The 19805-nt window shown below is 36.2% G+C and overlaps 1 protein-coding gene across 1 annotated transcript in view; it reads left to right on the top strand.

The window, feature by feature from the left end:
* The window catches only part of Col3a1 (collagen type III alpha 1 chain), a 35522-nt gene extending 22816 nt beyond the window's left edge, over positions 1 to 12706 (top strand). The window contains exons 29-51 of the mRNA XM_034497343.2: positions 61 to 105; positions 618 to 716; positions 803 to 910; positions 1156 to 1209; positions 1785 to 1838; positions 1921 to 1974; positions 2573 to 2626; positions 3581 to 3688; positions 3940 to 3993; positions 4312 to 4365; positions 4567 to 4728; positions 4839 to 4946; positions 5828 to 5935; positions 6958 to 7011; positions 7096 to 7203; positions 7657 to 7710; positions 8155 to 8262; positions 8495 to 8548; positions 8649 to 8756; positions 9568 to 9862; positions 10800 to 10987; positions 11301 to 11543; positions 12285 to 12706. Coding sequence (XP_034353234.1) covers positions 61 to 105; positions 618 to 716; positions 803 to 910; positions 1156 to 1209; positions 1785 to 1838; positions 1921 to 1974; positions 2573 to 2626; positions 3581 to 3688; positions 3940 to 3993; positions 4312 to 4365; positions 4567 to 4728; positions 4839 to 4946; positions 5828 to 5935; positions 6958 to 7011; positions 7096 to 7203; positions 7657 to 7710; positions 8155 to 8262; positions 8495 to 8548; positions 8649 to 8756; positions 9568 to 9862; positions 10800 to 10987; positions 11301 to 11543; positions 12285 to 12431 — 2421 coding nt within the window. The 3' untranslated portion in view covers positions 12432 to 12706. The remainder of the gene's footprint in view (positions 1 to 60; positions 106 to 617; positions 717 to 802; positions 911 to 1155; positions 1210 to 1784; positions 1839 to 1920; positions 1975 to 2572; positions 2627 to 3580; positions 3689 to 3939; positions 3994 to 4311; positions 4366 to 4566; positions 4729 to 4838; positions 4947 to 5827; positions 5936 to 6957; positions 7012 to 7095; positions 7204 to 7656; positions 7711 to 8154; positions 8263 to 8494; positions 8549 to 8648; positions 8757 to 9567; positions 9863 to 10799; positions 10988 to 11300; positions 11544 to 12284) is intronic.
* Positions 12707 to 19805: the final 7099 nt, after the last annotated feature.

Here is a 19805-nt window from a genome sequence, read left to right as displayed (position 1 = left end):
ATGTTGTTTATACCTGTGCTGTGCATACTGACAAATTCATACATAATGTTGACCTCCTAGGGTCCAAAGGGTGAAGCTGGTGCACCTGGAGCTCCCGGAAACAAGGTAATTTCTTTAACTTTTTAAATCATGTTATGGAGCAACTTGATTAGAGAAATTGTTTAAAAGTACATTGAACTAGAGGGTTCTTTGCTTAGAAAAATGTGATTGCCAATGTTTAGTAAATCCATGTAAGCAAACTGCAAGCACTTCCAATGCATTACTTTTGCTCCATCTGAATATTCTAACATTAATAAGCACCACAGACTGTACCACTCAAGGGGAAATACAGCTAATGCATGGGTTCCCTACAGAGATCTGTCCTGGTGGCAAAAGCGTAAACTTTACCTCTCTGAATAATAACAGTAATTACTTTAAAGATATTTCTACTTTAATCAGGAAATGTACACATTTCATTTGTTCTTGAACAACTAATCAAAGTTTTATACTTATAAAATTCTCAAAATTAAAATTTCTAGCATAAAAACCTAGTAGACATAATCAAAACTACATAATTTCCAGTGCTTTTCTTTTCTGACAATGTGCTTCTAATATGGACATTACATTTTCAATGACAGGGTGATGCTGGTGCCCCTGGAGAACGTGGACCCCCTGGACTTGCAGGAACTCCTGGGCTTAGAGGTGGAGCTGGACCCCCTGGCCCTGAGGGAGGAAAGGTAACTGTAGTTTCTGATTTCCCTAGATGTTAGAAGATGCACTTCAATTGCTTTCTTGTCATCTGTCATATATCTCTTCATTGCAGGGCTCTGCTGGTCCCCCTGGTCCCCCTGGTGCTTCTGGTTCTCCTGGTCTGCAAGGGATGCCAGGGGAGAGAGGGATTCCTGGGAGTCCTGGCCCAAAGGGTGAAAAGGTACTTTTAGTTTTATCTTGATTCTACAATAAAACACAGCTTCTAGATTAAAGGAAAGCCATGACACCAAAAACTATTTTCAAAATTATTGTTATTATTTTAAGTGAATTTTGACATAGAGTCTTATTAAAAAAAATATCAATCAGAATACCAGCTCCAACCCCAGAAAATCCTGCGGATTGCTATGCTAGGCTGACTTTCCCTGGGGATGTTGTTATCTGCTGACACTTGCTTTTGATTGGCAGGGTGAAGCAGGTGGTGCAGGTGCTGACGGAGTTCCAGGAAAGGATGGGCCCAGGGTGAGTATTCACATCGGTGAGAAATGAGCCCTGGGTATATGCAATGTGTTGTAGACCCTTCTTCAGCTTTCACTGTTTCATTAAATGAGACCGTGTTACAAAGTTCTGAACATTAAAACAACACTGATCACTTCACTGCTTAAACCCTCAGCTTCCATCTATCACTTCCTGATAGTCCTACAGTGACCTAAGTATGAAGAGAACCATTACAAATATGATAAAAGCAAGGAATGGCTATCATAATGTATCAATGAAATCCAAAGTAATTAATATTGCTAAGAAATAGTTTTTTAAAAATGTTACTGTGAGATACTTTATCACATCCTATTTATCTTCTCTAATTAAGGTTAAAAAAATGACTCAGTCAAGTTACTTAATTCAATTACCTTCTTCAATCATACAGAATAGTGAGTGCACTTACTAGATTCTCATATTTGTACATAGCAATGAACAAAATCATTTGAGCCATGAGAGAACAAAAATCTATCCACTTTAGTAAATGAATGTCCCCACACTCTGATTAATACAAGAAATGGTGTTTGCTTTTTCAAAACTAAAGACACTTCTTTCTGCAGGGTCCTGCTGGTCCTATTGGTCCCCCTGGCCCAGCTGGTCAGCCTGGAGATAAGGTAATCTCACTATTGGAAGCAAAAATTAATCCTTTCTTTAACAGACATAGAACAGTAACAACACCATTTGATCTTTTCTCAGGGTGAAGGTGGTGCCCCTGGACTTCCGGGTATAGCTGGACCTCGAGGTGGCCCTGTAAGTGTTAAAGGCTTTTTCGTCATTCTCTTAACCCCACACAGTCCATAGCTTTAGTGACTTTGCCCCTAGAAGTCTGATTTTCATGCTTAAGGCTCTATGTTTAAAATATATGAAATGCAATAAAATATTTAATAATGTTAAAGTCCACATGAGATTATTTGAGATACCTTATTTACTGAAAAACTCTGGGGAAAGTACACAAATTGAAAACAGTATATATTTCTAAATGAGCATCTCTTAATCTTTGCCAAAAGCTTCTTCCAAATCAAAAATACTTTGCCCCTAAAAAGACTTAGCAATCAAGATAAAGCTACAGCAAGTGCGTTTATTTAATCAATGTATTAGTGGATATTTTACCCTTCTGCCAAATTTTAAATACTTTACACTTGGAAGTTATATATGTAAGTATATTAAATATTTGAACACTGTCGATATATTCCTTGCAAGTTATATCCCAGTTCAGAGGCAGAAGAAATCAACAGTTGTTGTGCTGTTCCTTTCTAATGTTAAGAAGTAAACGAGAGCTTTAGATACAGAGACGCCTAATCCCTGTGGATAAGGCCTTCACTGTAACTAATAATATACCTTACTTCAGGGTGAGAGAGGTGAACATGGCCCTCCAGGACCTGCTGGCTTCCCAGGAGCTCCTGTAAGTATGGACTTCTAAGCATGAATGACACAATGTTAATTTCACCATCTTACTGAAAACTGTCAGATACAAGTTACTCTGGTTCCAGTATTTCTTCAGCCACTTTACCATTTGAAACTATTTTATCCCATTTTTAGGCAGCTCAAACACCAACCCTTCCTTATGCAGCATCATGATGCTCATTTCAAATTCAAGGCCCTTAGGAAGATGTTCTTCCTCATGGCAAAACACTTCTTCTTTCTTCTTCTTTCGTCTTCTTCTTCTTTCTTATTCTTCTTATTGCTTATTCTTCTTCTTTCTTCTTCTTCTCCTTCTTCTTCTTCTTCTTCTTCTTCTTCTTCTTCTTCTTCTTCTTCTTCTTCTTCTTCTTCTTCTTCTTCTTCTTCTTCTTCCCCATCTCCTTCTCTTCCTCCCCCTCCTTCTCCTCCTCCTCTTCCTCATCTGCCTCCTCCTTCCTTCCCTTGTCCTCCTCCTCTTCCTCCTCCTTCCTTCTCCTCCTTCTCCTTCTCCTTCTCCTTCTCCTTCTCCTTCTCCTTCTCCTTCTCCTTCTCCTTCTCCTTCTCCTTCTCCTTCTCCTTCTCCTTCTCCTTCTCCTTCTCCTCCTCCTTCCTTCTCCTCCTTCTCCTTCTCCTTCTCCTTCTCCTTCTCCTTCTCCTTCTCCTTCTCCTTCTCCTTCTCCTTCTCCTTCTCCTTCTCCTTCTCCTTCTCCTTCTCCTTCTCCTTCTCCTTCTCCTTCTCCTTCTCCTCCTCCTCCTTCTTCTTCTCCTCCATCTTCTTCTCTTACCACAGTATTTTGACTGATTTTGCTTTGGCATATCTTCAGGGAACCTCCTATCCCTATTTGATGGCAACAACTTCTCAGTTTTTAAAAAAACTGTTCTATGTTTTAAAGAGAAACAATGATAATGTTGTGAAAGAAGTTTACTCACAGATGGTTACTGTTGCTATGTGCAGGGACAGAATGGTGAACCAGGTGCTAAAGGAGAAAGAGGTGCCCCTGGAGAGAAAGGTGAAGGAGGCCCTCCTGGAGCTGCAGGACCCCCTGGTGGTTCTGGACCTGCTGTAAGTCTTATTGTTAAATCATTCAGTAAGACATTTTGCTTTATTACTAAGTTAATATCTCATGTGAGATTTTTGTGTGATGGGAGGAGAATATAATCTTCATAATTTTCATTTCAGTAGCTTGGATATGTTCATAGGTTAGCTAATTTAATCTCTTCAGGGAGTATTATTAGTTTCCCAATGCTTAATGCTTTTCTCAGATTTTATTTTGTTACCCTACTCAATATTCCTTTCCTCTCATTTGTGTTTAGGGTCCTCCTGGTCCTCAGGGTGTAAAGGGTGAACGCGGCAGTCCTGGTGGTCCTGTGAGTATGCATTCTATTAGCCAATACTCTATGACCGTTATTGAACATATTTATTGATTCCAATCTATGTGAAGACCACATAATAGCACAAAAGCAACAGAGAGAATATGATAATAGTCAAGGTTTGGCTTGGTTTGTGTTTGTTTTTGTTTTTGTTTTGTTTTGTTTGGTAGTTCTTTGTAAATTCAAAGGAAGCTGGCAAACCCTAAATGACTTTGAGATAGAATTCAACTCCTGATCCATTCCTTCTCTTCGTATTTATGTGTTTACAGATTTTTGTTCTAGTTTTGCATTAATTAGTACATTGACATTTCACAGGGTGCTGCTGGATTTCCCGGTGCACGTGGTCTTCCTGGTCCTCCTGGCAACAATGTAAGCACTCTTCAGGTTTTTTTTTTTTTTTTTTCTAGTGTAACTTACAAAAAGACTTAATGTGTCTACAATAAGAAAAGTGATATGTTGATACCTACTAAATTCGGCATCTACCAAATCCCACATCAAATCAAAAACAAGTAAAAGGCAAGGAAAGTAAAAAGACTATTTCTACCATGTTAAAATTTAAATTATTTTCAGGGTAATCCAGGGCCCCCAGGACCCAGTGGTGCTCCTGGCAAAGACGGCCCTGCAGGTCCTGCAGGTAACAGTGGTTCTCCTGGCAACCCTGGAGTAGCTGGACCCAAAGGTGATGCTGGCCAACCTGGAGAGAAGGGGCCACCTGGTGCTCAGGGTCCTCCGGTGAGTGCTTTCACTGTTTTGTTGGTAGACCACATATTCTGATAACAAACATAATAAAGGAAATTGAACTCTGTAACAATAAGCTGAGTGTTCCTTATCTATTGCAACAGGGATCCCCAGGCCCACTTGGAATTGCAGGGCTAACTGGAGCACGAGGTCTTGCTGGACCACCAGGCATGCCAGGTCCACGGGGTAGCCCTGGACCTCAGGGTATCAAGGTAAGTGTAGTCACCTTGCCTCTGATGTTTGCTTCTCTTCATAGGAATAGAGATTTCTTTGCTATGTCAATATAAAAGGGTTTCTGATCAAAGTGTAAATTATCAAAGAGCTTACCTTCTTGACATTCTTAGGCTTGCAAAAACAAAACTTTTATTAAATCTTCCCAAATCACACAGGCAAAGCAGGTCATAAACAAACTTTGAATATATACACAAGCAAGCCAACAACATAGAAAACTAATATTACTTTCTCAAACACCACTGTTAGGAAACCTGTGAGCATTCTTCATTTTGTTCACTATAACTATGAAGGGAGAGACTGTTTCATCTCATAAATATATGATACTTTAATTGATGTAAATTACCCATCTCTTGAAGTCAAAACTTTTGGTTTCCTTTCACTGATTTTACCAGAACACGATAGTGCTTAGTATCTGAATATTCATTCAATAAATAAGTTAGCATAAGTCCATTTGCAGCAGATTTCACAGTAATAAAATTTTATGCACCTTGTTCAAAATATGTCAGAAAGTAATTTCAGGAAATTTAACAGTAATTAGCATATACAGCAAGTTTCTAATAAATCCTGATTCTAAAGGTCATTGAGATGATAGTTTATCATTATTTTTCTTGCTGTCCTCATAAGTTTCTGTTCTTCACAATCAACTGTGGTCTGGTTAAGAACATTTTACTATTCTGAATCCCTGAGCAATTAGGAAAATCCAACACCCTTGCTCCCCATTTTTCTCTTATGAAGGGCATAGTTTCAAGAAAAGTAAACATCAATAGAAACTGACTAAATCACATTTCACTCTCCAGTCTGGTAACACCTCATTAGTTGGAATCTCAAAGTCAAGTGTCTTTTATTTCTTTGTCCACAGGGTGAAAGTGGAAAACCAGGAGCCAGTGGCCATAATGGGGAACGTGGTCCTCCTGGACCTCAAGGTCTTCCTGGTCAGCCTGGTACAGCTGGCGAACCTGGAAGAGATGTAAGTAGCAAGTCAGGAATAATATTCAACCAGTCAGCAAATGTTGAAATTGTTTGTTATATTTTTAAATTGTATTTATTAAATTGTGTTTGTTAGTGTGTATACATATGAGCACATAGAAACTATGGTGCACAGATGGAGGTCAGAGGACAGCTCTCAGGGTCAGTTCTCCTCTTCTGCCCTATAGCAACCAAGATATTGAACTCAAATCATCAGGCTTAGTTGAAAGAACCTGTAGCCATTGAACCATCTCTTCAGTCTGAAATTCAATTATTAGTTAAAGAAAGGTCCACTAAATGTAGGAGATTTAAATAAAATGTGTCCATGTAGCTGGGTTCTCCTTCCCTCTCTGATAATCAATCTTTTGTAAGTTAGGATAATATAGAGGCCTATGACCAAGAACATTTCCCAATATATTCAGTAGTGAAGAGAACGTAACCACAAATTAATTTAGTAAATGAGTTAATAGGCAAAATTACAAGATTCAATTTTGCATAAAAATGTTCATTATTCATTAGTGATTATTCTTAATTTTTAATTAATATTTTATATTAACAAAATATATTTGAACAGAGTGCTATGTAATTTTTGAGAGATATATTTAGTATGGAAATATTAAATAAAGTTTTATTTTAGATTTTCATAACAAATTTAAATCCCCCTTCTCAAAAATTATGTATTAGCTGTCCTTAAAAATCTTTCTCGGCTTTCTTTTATTAGTACTCTCCTTATATTATTTTGTGAAATTTTAGAAAAATGGAAATCTAACATATCAGCCAAAGAATTACGGTCTTCAAAGAGTTAAACCACTTTGTAATATGTGCAATTTCTTTTCACCAAAACCAACTTTGGCTTCCACTAGGATAGAAGGGCAACAAGGGAATGGAGATGTGACAGGGATAGAAATTTTGCTAAAATATTCTTTGTTCAAAACTGCCTTAATGGTATGTGATACTTTGTATACAAACTATAAATTATCTTTGAGAAGAGTAAAAGCTCTCTTTTAACTTTCTTTTAACCAGGGAAACCCTGGATCAGATGGTCAGCCAGGTCGAGACGGATCTCCTGGTGGCAAGGTATAACAAATTCATGTACAGTAAACATGTGTAATTTAATCCTATTGCTGTCATGCTTGTGTGAAATTCGTGAATTTGTTCCAGGGTGATCGTGGTGAAAATGGTTCTCCTGGTGCCCCAGGTGCTCCTGGTCATCCAGGCCCACCTGGTCCTGTTGGTCCATCTGGAAAAAGTGGTGAAAGAGGAGAAACGGTGAGTTCTAATATAATGCTTCTCTTGATATATGTCCTCATCCCTCAAAGAGAGACTGGAGTGGGGCAATATGATGGTACTTTTGCCATTGTGATATATCTGTGCTGATTTCCTTTGGTATATTTGGGCAGCTATCTGTTTGCTGTGGGAATGAAGTCAGAATTTACAGACTCTAGCTTCCAATAATAGTATGTGTACTATGTTCCCACTGCAATGAAGTCAGCATTTTTTAAAAAATTATTTTCATCTTTGAAAAAAAATTTCAGAAATGTTTATTGTATTTAATTTTTAATTAATAATTTTTAACTAATCTTTTATACAGTATGTTTCCCCTCACCCATTCCTCTCACATCCTCCTGTCCTCCCTATACAATCAACTTTTTAAAATGGAGTTGAATCAGTGATAAGATTCAGTTCAAAGTGCAGTTGTTCAATTGTTTGCTTGTGTTCTAGGGCCCTGCTGGTCCCTCTGGTGCTCCGGGTCCTGCTGGAGCTCGGGGTGCTCCTGTAAGTATTAGACATTTGTCCTGTTGTGCTTTAAAACTCATTTTAGAGTATAAGAAACACCCCGTTGCTTTCTGAAATCTCTAGAAAATAGTTAGAATAACAGATATGTAACTATGGTGAAAATAGAGACTTTCATTTGATGACACAGAAAAAAATCAGTGTCTAAAAGTTCCATGCAGGTAATGATACATACATCAATCATGAGAATTACAATTATCAATCCAAAAATTAAAGTGGAAACAGTCTTTGTTATTACTCTTAATAGAGATTTCTAGCTAAGATAATATAATACATTTATTACTATAAATCTAATAGAATGCTATATAATAATTACTATAAAGCTAATACAATTCTATAGATTATAATAGATTTAGTATAATACCAATTTTAACTTCTAAATATGTCTGTACAATAATGACCTTAATTTAAAATATATTTTTAAAGGGTCCCCAAGGTCCACGAGGGGACAAAGGTGAAACTGGTGAACGTGGCTCGAATGGCATCAAAGGACATCGAGGATTCCCTGGCAATCCAGGTCCCCCAGGCTCTCCCGTAAGTGCATCATCTACTGTTAGGCGTTCTCCTTCACTGCATGACTAATGAGGCGGACTGGAGAGATGAGACATGAACAAAAGGGCTTATTTAAAGTAATAATTTCACGTGAAACAATGAATTAGAGAAATGTTTGTTTCATCTTGATCATTGGGTCCTCCAAAGGTCATGAATGGTCCCTTCCCTAAGCCCTGGAGTTCTTCACTGGTCTCTATTCCTTCTTGCTTTCCAGGGTGCTGCTGGTCACCAGGGTGCAGTTGGTAGTCCAGGACCTGCAGGTCCCAGAGTAAGTGTCACGGAAGTACATTGGAAGGTGAACATTTCAAAATGTTTACAAGGCAGAAATATATTTTAGCATTATAACATCATCATGTTCATTTCTTAAGGGACCAGTTGGACCACATGGGCCTCCTGGAAAAGATGGATCAAGTGGGCATCCAGGTCCCATTGGACCGCCAGGGCCTAGAGGCAACAGAGGTGAAAGAGGATCTGAGGTAAAAATGCAAATACATACATGATTTAATTTGCTGTGATACAAAGTTTCACAAATACTGCATTCTTTGTAAACTGAAGTAAACAGTATAGTCATTTACTTTAGAAAGTGAAAGCTAATTTAATGCATTCTTGATTTCATTAAGACCATTTATGCCAATATATATATATATATATATATATATATATATATATATATGCCTTGTTGAGTGACATATTAATAAAATGATATGTACTCAACTAACCAAATAAATTATGCCATGCTGGTCTCACATCAGAGAACTCACAGATATTTTATTTCTGCAGAAGTTTTACTGATTTACTGATTAAATGACCTATCAAACCTTCTGTGCTGCTACTGATAAAATCATGGCTAATGCCTGCTGACTATACAGTGTTGGAACAAATGTAATAACAAGCCATTGTATTGACAAACATACATGTGACATATGACAACCGTTAAGTCAGAAGCAAAATTAGAGCCCTGAAGATGACATCCCTATCTTATTCCTTCTCATGTCAATATTGCGCCTTCCAGGCTATTTGCTTACATCTTTATAAAGAGAAAATGATGATGTTTGTGCTCAATACTACTTACTCCTATGCAATAGGATAACATATTTGTATGTTACAAATCATATGTTACAAATTGACAATAATGAGACTACAAAACATTCCAAATATTTTTTATTTAACCTAATTGTCACAACACATGTGGATTGCTTATGATTTATTTTTCTACACAAGTGACACCATCCTTCAGTGGAGGCCAAAGAAAAAACACTTCTGTGGTCTATATTTTTACTTATCTAGGGTTCACCAGGCCACCCTGGACAGCCAGGACCCCCTGGACCCCCTGGTGCCCCTGGTCCCTGCTGTGGTGGGGGTGCTGCTGCCATTGCTGGAGTTGGGGGTGAAAAGTCTGCTGGCTTTTCACCATATTATGGAGACGATCCAATGGACTTCAAGATCAACACTGAGGAGATTATGTCTTCACTAAAGTCTGTTAATGGACAATTAGAGAGCCTTATCAGCCCTGATGGTTCTCGAAAAAATCCTGCTCGGAATTGCAGAGACCTGAAATTCTGCCACCCTGAACTTAAGAGCGGTATGTTCAAGTCTTGTCTCTCATGCTATACGCTTACTGAGAATCTGCCTACATTAGAATTTGGCCAAGAAAATTTTACTAATGGAAAATATTCTGAAGCTCTTATACTATCAAAACTTTGTTAATTGAGTGGAACATGCTTGATAGTAAAGAGGAAAAACAATCTTTGAAGGAGCATTTGAGGTATAACATAAGTAACTGCAAAACATTTCAAACATAAGAAACTCTATGGGCAGTTCTATAGAAATTTTAACACAAATATTTGTAAATACCAAACCAAAAGTGATTTAAATGAACAAGTAGCATATGTCATCTTATTCCTATGGTTAGATAAGCATAATTTTACTATTTTTATTATTATATTACACATCTAAAGAATTTATTGTAATGAATTAATTATTAAATTTCAAACTCTTTCTCTTTTCAAAATCACTCCTGTTTTTATCTACTTTGACATGTCTAATTTTATTTTTCAATACCAAAATATACTTATTATATAAAATTAGTCTTTATGTTTTCAAATTTTGAAATGTTATTTCAAAATTATGTTAAGATTTTAAATATCTTGGGATAGACCACTGCTTTTACTCAGACTAACTTCTGGGCATTACTTAAAATATGAAATAAGTACCAATTAAGTTAAAATCTGCTATAAATCTGGACTATAGTGTTATCTTTAAAACAAAAGATGATACTTAGACAAAATACACCAATCTGTAAATCATCAATCAATGGTAACATTGTAGTTTTTTTATTTTCCTGCTTTTATGGTGCTTACTACCTTTTTACTTCAGAAATACCAACCTGTTGTGGTATATAGTTCAAATAGATACATTAGTACTCCAACACTGAACCAAGTAACAAGCAAATATTCTGGTTCAGCCTCCACTTCTAAATTTTATACCTAATTCCCATTATCTCTTTGGTGATGTTTCAGGAGAATACTGGGTTGATCCTAACCAAGGCTGCAAGATGGATGCTATAAAAGTATTCTGTAACATGGAAACCGGGGAAACATGCGTAAATGCCAGTCCCATGACTGTCCCACGGAAGCACTGGTGGACAGACTCTGGTGCTGAGAAGAAACATGTTTGGTTTGGAGAATCTATGAATGGTGGTTTTCAGGTAAGAAAAGATATACCTTTTAAACTGAGATATGCCTATTACTTAACACTTTTTTCCTTTTGTTTATGGTTACTAAGTAGAACACCCCAACACTCACGTGATAAGACAATTATTATTTCTATAAAAGACTAAATTATACTAGGTCCATTACATGTAAACACCTTTCTTTAACTTGCTAACTTTCTTTGCCTTTGCATACAATAATATCATATAATGTATGTGAACAAGTTATAATATAATGTCTATGCTAGTGTTGTATGAATCTGTTACCCTAGGTTTCAGTCACAAGTTTAGATGTACTTTTGTTTTATAGTTCAGCTATGGCCCTCCTGATCTTCCTGAAGATGTCCTTGATGTGCAGCTGGCATTCCTTAGACTTCTTTCCAGCCGCGCCTCCCAGAATATTACATACCACTGCAAAAACAGTATTGCCTACATGGATCAGGCCAGTGGCAATGTAAAGAAGTCTCTGAAGCTGATGGGATCAAATGAAGGAGAATTCAAGGCTGAAGGAAACAGCAAATTCACTTACACAGTTCTAGAGGATGGTTGTACTGTAAGTAACAATGTCTTTTCACGTAGGATGGCAAATGAACTCAGAATTTATTGCTTAGTTATTCAAGCTATTTTGAGAATAAGAAATAAAACCAGTAAGAAAGACAAAAGCTGCCTGGAGGGAGGAATTATATAACATCTACTTATTTGCTATAGAAAATGTTAAATATTTTAAAAATTGAATACCCCTCAACTTCTAGATGAAAACCAGTTGAAAGGAAAATGATTGAAATTTAATATCATAAAACAACTTTGATAACTGGAATATTTACTGTAAATTACACATACTATTATATAAGGTCTGTCTGGTATAACTATTGCTTCAAAAATGTAAAGTCTGATTTAAGATCTCTTCTTTTTTCTCATAATTCATTAAAAGGGGGCATTCATTTCTAATGCTAGCCACTCCTGTTGTGGGTGACTCAAATACTTCTTTGTAAGTCAACTATAGTGTGGCAGCAATAATCAGAACCAGGCTTGTGAATGAGTTAGCCTGTGGCCATCTCCCTTCTGGGTTAACTTTTGAATCTTTCTAGGCTTTGATTAACAATCTTATTTATCAACTGAAAATATTAAAACTTTAAATACATAAGTTTTCATATGTCTAGAAGTTACTATGTATACTAACTGCCTTGTGAGATCAGAAGACAGTTTTCCAATGTGATCAGTTAGGAAAATATGTAGGTAACAATAATGTAATGTCATGATTTTTTTCTTACACAACTTTCTCTCTTTTGAATAGAAACACACTGGGGAATGGAGCAAGACAGTCTTTGTATATCAAACACGCAAGGCCATGAGACTGCCCATCATAGATATTGCACCCTATGACATTGGGGGTCCTGATCAAGAATTTGGTGTGGACATTGGCCCTGTTTGCTTTTTATAAGCCAAACTCTCTGAAATCCCAGCAAAACAAAATCCACATCCATGTGTTCCTCTTGTTTTAATCTTGTCAACCAGTGCAAGTGACCAGCTAAATTCCAGTTATTTATTTCCAAACTTTTGGAAAAAGCATAATTTGTCAAAAAAAAAAGTATACAATTTTTTGCTGTTTCATCCACCCAATACAGTTCAAATGCTATTGTTTTATTTTTTTACCAATTCCAACTTCAAAATGTCTCAATGGTGCTATAATAAATAAACGTCAACACTTTATGATAATACGGTGTTACATTCTTTGAACTCTAGCCCATCTGCAGAGCAACAGTCATACTCACAAGCATAGAATATCTTTATTTCCCAAACAGGAAAAAAAACAAAATTAGACATGACCTCCCTATGTGAACTACCTCAACTGGTCAGAACAGATAAACTGAGTCCAGAAGACGACACAATCATGTATAACTTGACAAAATTTATGAATTTTATTGGTTAACCATGTAGAATGTTGATAAAAATTAGACTTTAGAGCAGGAATTTGAAGGAGTACATTCAGTTCATAATTATTTTCATCATAGGTATACATGCTTTTAAAGGTGCTTCTCTTCTGCTGTTGCTGGTGAAGTTGCAAATATTTCAGAGGGCTTTAAAGACACATGTTAAGGTGCTAATGTATTCTCACATTTAGAACTCCAAATCAAAATTGATGACCTTCATTCAAGTCATAAATGCACAGGATCTATACTTATCTTCTTCCTGAAAGATTGAGTGGCATGCCACAGGCTCTTCTCTTCTTTTATCCTATAAAAATAAACAACAAAAAACAAGTATGGGTTTTTTGTCACAGTAACACAGAGAATGTTTTAAACTTTTTCTTTCTCAAGCTTGTATGTAGTTTTGATCTTTTTTTCTTCCAGTCACATAATAAATTATCATAGTGAAACATTCCTGGTTTTGTTGCTTCTCACAGATTTAATAATGTCATGTTTACATGTAAGAACTTCAGTAATTTTCTAGAAAGAATATAATTGCATAGTTCAGTAAAACAATGATTTAAAAATATAGCATATTGTATTTTCAAAATAAAGATATATGCCCTAATTAGTTCTGTATATTTTACATCATAGTAGAGACCTGGACATTATTTCAAACAAAGCACACCAGATTTAAGGGTAACAATCTCTGGAAAGGATCACAGAGAAAACTTGTGGGTCCTCAAAATGGGAAGAAAAAAGAAGGTGCAGGAAAATTATCAGGAAGACTAAGCCCCACAAAATATCAATACTGGATTCTTTCATCTGAATGTAGATTTTTAAAATTTTGAAGAATAATAGATATAGATTACTAAGGGCTGTGAGTGGGGTGATATTGTTATTTTTATCAATAGGTATAAAATAAAAAATAATTGGAGTAAATTCAAATATTTGTTAGTGACTTAGTTAATATACACTTCAAGTTATTTTTCAATTTTGGTGCCCAATCCCAAAATGAACCACTAATCAATAATATTTTGAAACAGGTCTTGCTAAGTTTCATTTTTTGCCAAGTCTCTTGAGCTTATTGTGCATGTTAACTGTTCTAAAGCATGTGATCCTCCTGTACCAGCCTCCTGGGAAGCTGAGTTATAGGCATGACTATTATATTCAACAAATGATAGATTTCATTGTGAAACTTCTACAGTTTAATATATTCTGCTCATTCCCATTTTCAATTTGAAATGGTTTGATTAGAAATATAGGGTGGGTAATATCCAAATTATAAAGCCAAATGTACAAACCAATTCCGTTGTTTCTTTTGGTAACTAAAACAGAAAGAACAATACACAAAAGAGTGTCCAACTGAGCAGTCACAAGGCAACATGTAATGCTGGGAGTAGAGTCCAGGGCAGTATACGCTGATCAGGCACAAGGCCCCAGGTTTAATCCTAGCTACAAAAATAAAGGAATAGTAAGAAAACACAATACTTTGCACAATATGCTCTTCCAAGAAATATCTAATAATTCTACCAGTCAAGCATAAACCTAGAAACAACCTTGTGTGAACTGCCTCTTATTTTATCATTTGGATATCTTTAGGTTTTATATTTATGATGTTACAATGCATTTGTATATATTACTTACGTATTAATTATGTATGAATAACAATTTTAGAAATAAGGAAAAAATGAGTGCAAACTGAGTTGACTTAAATAAGATTATTAGTATGTTATTTTAAGTTAGGAAAAGCAATGAAATATAGCACTCTGCCTCCTATATCTGTAACTCAATGTATCATGGAGCCTTAATACATCATGTGTTATATATACTTAATGTTCAGTTTAACACATAAAATCTGTTTCTTTAACAGTTACCAAGCATCTAAATTATATCATCCTGCAAGGCATTTACAGTCAAATATAATATACTTCAGCTTGGAAAACTTAAAGACATTTGCCTTCCCATAAATTTATTTCACTGAAAGGGGTGATATGAATTTGAAAAATCAGATATACATGCCTATAATTGTCTGCCTAAATATACCTTCACTGGTTTTAAGTTATTACTAAAACAAATACATTATACTTGTGCTTTTACATTTTTGGAGGTTAAAATAGATTGATTGAGCTGAAGAGCACAATCAAGTCTGTTTTCCTTCTGAAAGACTCTAGGCAAACTATTATTTTCTTTTTTCAGGCTTTGGGTCTACTCTGGATCATTTGTTCATGTGATTCTTTCATTTTTAAAGCCACAAGTACTTGGTTGAGTCCTTCTCACATTGTAGGCCTCTGATGTTGCCTCTTCTATTCTTCTCAGTCATGTATAAACACCTTATGGAGGACTCAGGCCCAGCCAGATGATCCAGTACAATGTCTTTTCAAAACATAATAATATTTCTTTTGTTCTTAAGAGTTAAAATGGCCACAAGGTCAGTTCTCTTCATATCTCATTCCCACTACTGATTGGAGTATCCAGACTTATAACTAGAGTCAGGTCTCAGAATACTTAAAGAGTAAAAATTAAAATGCCAGTCTAAGGAAGCTTACAAACAAAAGTATGAACAGATTTCATTAATTTATACTGCCTAAAATTTATATATATATATATATATATATATATATATATATATATATATATATATATATATACCAGTTCTGAAAAAACAGGACAAAGTATCATGTGCTTTGAGTGAAAAATTATCAGTACATGAACATAACAGCAGGAAGTTCTAGGAGCATTTCTTAACATTTCTTAATGTTAATCTCTTAACATTTCTAAAGTAAACCCAGATATCAGATATGCTGAAACCAACCAAATTTGAGAGCTCTGAGACTTTCTGGCAGGCAAATAATATAATTCTGAAACATTAGACGAAAGAAATACTGGCATAGGTAGTATCTGGTAGACCCAATCATTTTCTAACAGATGTCACTTTCTATAATAGTATTTGTACTGTTGCTGTGACAAAATACTAGACAAAAGCAACTTCAGAAAAAGTTTGGAAGCTGGAAGTCCTGAGAGCTACTAGTCATAGTGTCTCCATCTCAAGAAGCAGAGAATTTTGAGTGCTTGGGCTCAGCAAGCTTTCTACTTTTTATTCTGTTCCAAGGAAACCAGCCCATGGAATAGTGCTGCCCATTTCAGGATGGGTCTTATCATCTTAGTTTAGATTATCTAGATAACCCTTCAGGGCCATTCTCAGAAAGCATAATGATATGGATAAACTGTCATGGCATGTCAAGAAGCTTTCTCCTAGGCAGCCAGTGGTTTTGTCAAATTGCAATCAATGTTCTTGTTTTTGATGATATTATAAAATATCTACTGTTATTGAGACAAGTGAAGGTTGTGGTTATTTGTCTAGGGAAGATAAGGAATTTGAATATAACTGATGTTATTTACAGTTACAGAGTAGTGCATAGGCTGGTTTTATGGGATAATATTGCATGAGGCAGAGTTCATGATTTGGTCTATTGTGATATTCTGGGCCAAGGACAATGGTGACCTCTACTAAAGTGGTCACAGTGGATGAAATAAAAGTTGTTGACTTTTGAATGCGTTTTGATACGTAGCCAACAGGAGTTGCTAACAAATTGTGTATATTGTTTAAGACAAAGAAGAAAGCAAAGCATAAACCATTTGGTGTGAGTAACTAAAGATAAGGGTTACAAGAAGACACACATTTTTAATTCCAACAGGCAGCAGGTTCAGGCAGGAGAATTCTATGGAGCTGAAGATAGCATGGGCTATGTAGTCAGACCCTATCTCAAAAATACAATGAATGAATTAATCAAAGAAGAGTTGCCAGAAATGGTTAAAGTACAAAATATCAAGGAGTTCAACATTCCTAATAGAGTACATTATGTTTTAGATACCTATCATTGATGCAAGGAAGTAATTGAGACCATCAATCTATTGAGCCTAGAAAGGAGACAATATACACAACAGGACCTACAGGTATTTTGATGCTTGCAAATTATCACAATAGTCCAAATGCAGAAAAGAAAATTTAATAGAATGGAAGGGACAAATGACAGTATAGTGGAATAGATGACAACAAACAATGCTTGCTCTTCACATTTTGGAACTATGGTATATCAAATCTTAGAAAACTCACGAGGCACACTCAAAAGTCATATAACAACAAGCAAACAATTGACTTCCATGGAGCAGCCAGCAGGTTGGGCATAGACTTTTAGCCATGTAGCTTTTATGAGTTTTCTTACCTGCTGTAGTGAGCAGTTTGGTGATACTGTTTGCCTTTGCCCACACCTAGGTCAAGCTTAATTTTCTTTTACTCATACAGCTCTTTTATTGGCTTCCTTCACCCTTTTGTAAACTACCCATTGCTCAGGCTTTAAAGCTTTTTAGTAGCAGAGAGTTTAACTTTCTGAAAAGTTAAAACTTTAACTTGTAACTTTCTGTTAGTTCTTATACTACAAACTCAAACTTACACAAATCTTAAAGATGCACCTGTAAGTAATCTTAAATGATGTATTTGTATGTCATTTTAATTCAACCATTGGCTTACCAAGTGGGATTTCAGTAAACTCTTTCCTTGGTCTGTTGTTATTACCCCCTCTGAGACAAATAGATATCTGTTCATGTCTCCACCAAAACAGCCATATAATACAATCAATGACCAAAGAGGTATTGACAGACTCAAAGAAATGTTAGGTAAGAGCCATTGCATGAATAATATCGTGAGCAACTGAGGCTCTTCTACCTGAAGATAATAAGAGTATGATGTGAGATTGCAATTTTTGTTGTTGAATTGGCAGTTGTATGCTCCATATGATGGTTAACAAGACACAAATAAAAGGATGATCCTTTGGAAAGTAAAATGTCTTCAGGGGAACTCTAAGCCTATTGGTTTTCTACATGGTATTGGGTGGCATTTTCTTCCTTGATGAATAGAATCTGCCACACAAAAACAAGAATCCACCTCAAATGACTTATGGTGAGTACAATAACAAAAGTCCCTGAAAAGTACATGTGGACTTGACTGTATGCAGACCATGAAGGCTGCTGAATGGCCTTGGTTACGGATAGTAAGACAAACAAAACAAAACAAAACAAACAAAAAACTGAGGCTCAGCTGTCTACACCATAAGGACTTTCCACAAAGGGGAGGAATTACAACAGGGAAAAGACCTCTTGGTGTTATTCTCTGCATCCATGTCTGATTTGGCAGAAAAAGTAAAAGGATATGGGAGTGGAGATGTTGGCTTGTTGTTCCTCATAGTTGGCAGAGAAAAAGAAGACCCATGAGATATATGCTTCCTCCAATCTAAAAGCTTGAAACCTAGGCCAATAGTGAGAAGAGAGGAATGTAGACATCCAGTAAGACTCCAGTAAGTTCTACACTTTAATAGAGAAGAAGAGGAAATAATATGTGAAAAGACACACTGAGTCCTAACCTATGCCCTCAGGATAGGAAATATCTGATAATCACAAAAGAATAAGCATGCATAGTGCTTGACTTTTAAATAAGGAATAACACAAGTCCTCACAGCCTGGCTCATGGGATTGTGGCTCATGGAGGGAAACAGGATCAGTCTGCCTGCTCTTTAAGTAGAAACACTGTGTGATATGACCATTTATTTCTCCTTGAAGTACAGGCTGCATAACCTGGGATGAAATTAGGGAAGTCAGTCTCTGATGGACTGACTCATAGAAGCCAGCAGGGACACTTGTTTGTCATCTGAGATCTTTATGAATCTCAGGACTTGGAAGACAATAGAGGAATGACATACATTATTGAGGAAACAGGGCATGCCAGATGCCATAATGTTTTACAGTCTAGTGAGCTAAAATAAGACTAGAGATTTAAAGAAAGGTTGATTCAGTAGAACCTCTGAACCAGAATGTGGCTTTAAAGGCTTTGTTGAGCCCCATAATACGGTGTGATCCTTATGAGGTAGAAGAGGCTCTGTGTTCTAAGTGATTTAGCTCAACGTATAAATTTGGTTCATATCGTAATAAAATGTTTAGGAAGAAATGAAAATGTGGGCAACCATGTTACTTTCCATGTTACCAAAGAGAAAACTCTTTAAGATTTTGTAAGTCAGAGTTCGTAGTATAAGAACTAACAGAAAGTTACAAGTTAAAGTTTTAACTTTTCAGAAAGTTAAACTCTCTGCTACTAAAAAGCTTTAAAGCCTGAGCAATGGGTAGTTTACAAAAGGGTGAAGGAAGCCAATAAAAGAGCTGTATGAGTAAAAGAAAATTAAGCTTGACCTAGGTGTGGGCATTTATCTTCAGAGTATGCTGTGTCCATTTCTCCTCTGCAAGAAACAATGCTAGGGATAGAGACAGAAATGATTATCACAGACACCTCTCAGCAGATGGGTATAGCCAGTGGAGGGCCATTGGGCAGGGAGTTAACTCTAGTAGCAGCCATAGTAGGTTGAAGTATAGTCTAAGCCAGGTCAAGAAACCTAGTTTCAAAGAGCCAGTTATGCAGCCCCAAAACAATGCTCTGGAGTAAGAAGACAGAATGGCTATGGAGAATGGCCATAGATTATAGATACTTTCCCACATTCATGTTATTTCCAATAGGGTTTATATCAGGAAAGAACTGACAATGAGATCCTTCTTACTTTTTTGGCCCTTACTAACTTCTTTAAATTATCTTCCCAGTTTCTTAGTCACAAGGCCATTAGAGACATGCTAAGGATATACACTAGTGTGATTTCAGGAATTATTTCATCCCCTACGAACAGATTTATTCACATAAAGCTAACACTGACCATCTGATAGATTTAGAAAAGTACCGATTAATATTAAAGTCCATAGGTAGCTAGACTCAAGGTGGTGATGACTTACTTGAAACCTCATGTCATTTCGTTAGTTTTATGATGATAATAGATGTTGAGTCCCTGTTATCAAAGATACTACTCACATGG

Source organism: Arvicanthis niloticus, chromosome 3, assembly GCF_011762505.2.
Source record: "Arvicanthis niloticus isolate mArvNil1 chromosome 3, mArvNil1.pat.X, whole genome shotgun sequence".
Lineage (NCBI taxonomy): Eukaryota > Metazoa > Chordata > Mammalia > Rodentia > Muridae > Arvicanthis > Arvicanthis niloticus.
Note: the sequence above shows the minus strand (reverse complement) of the source record. Positions and strands in the feature narration are given on the sequence as shown.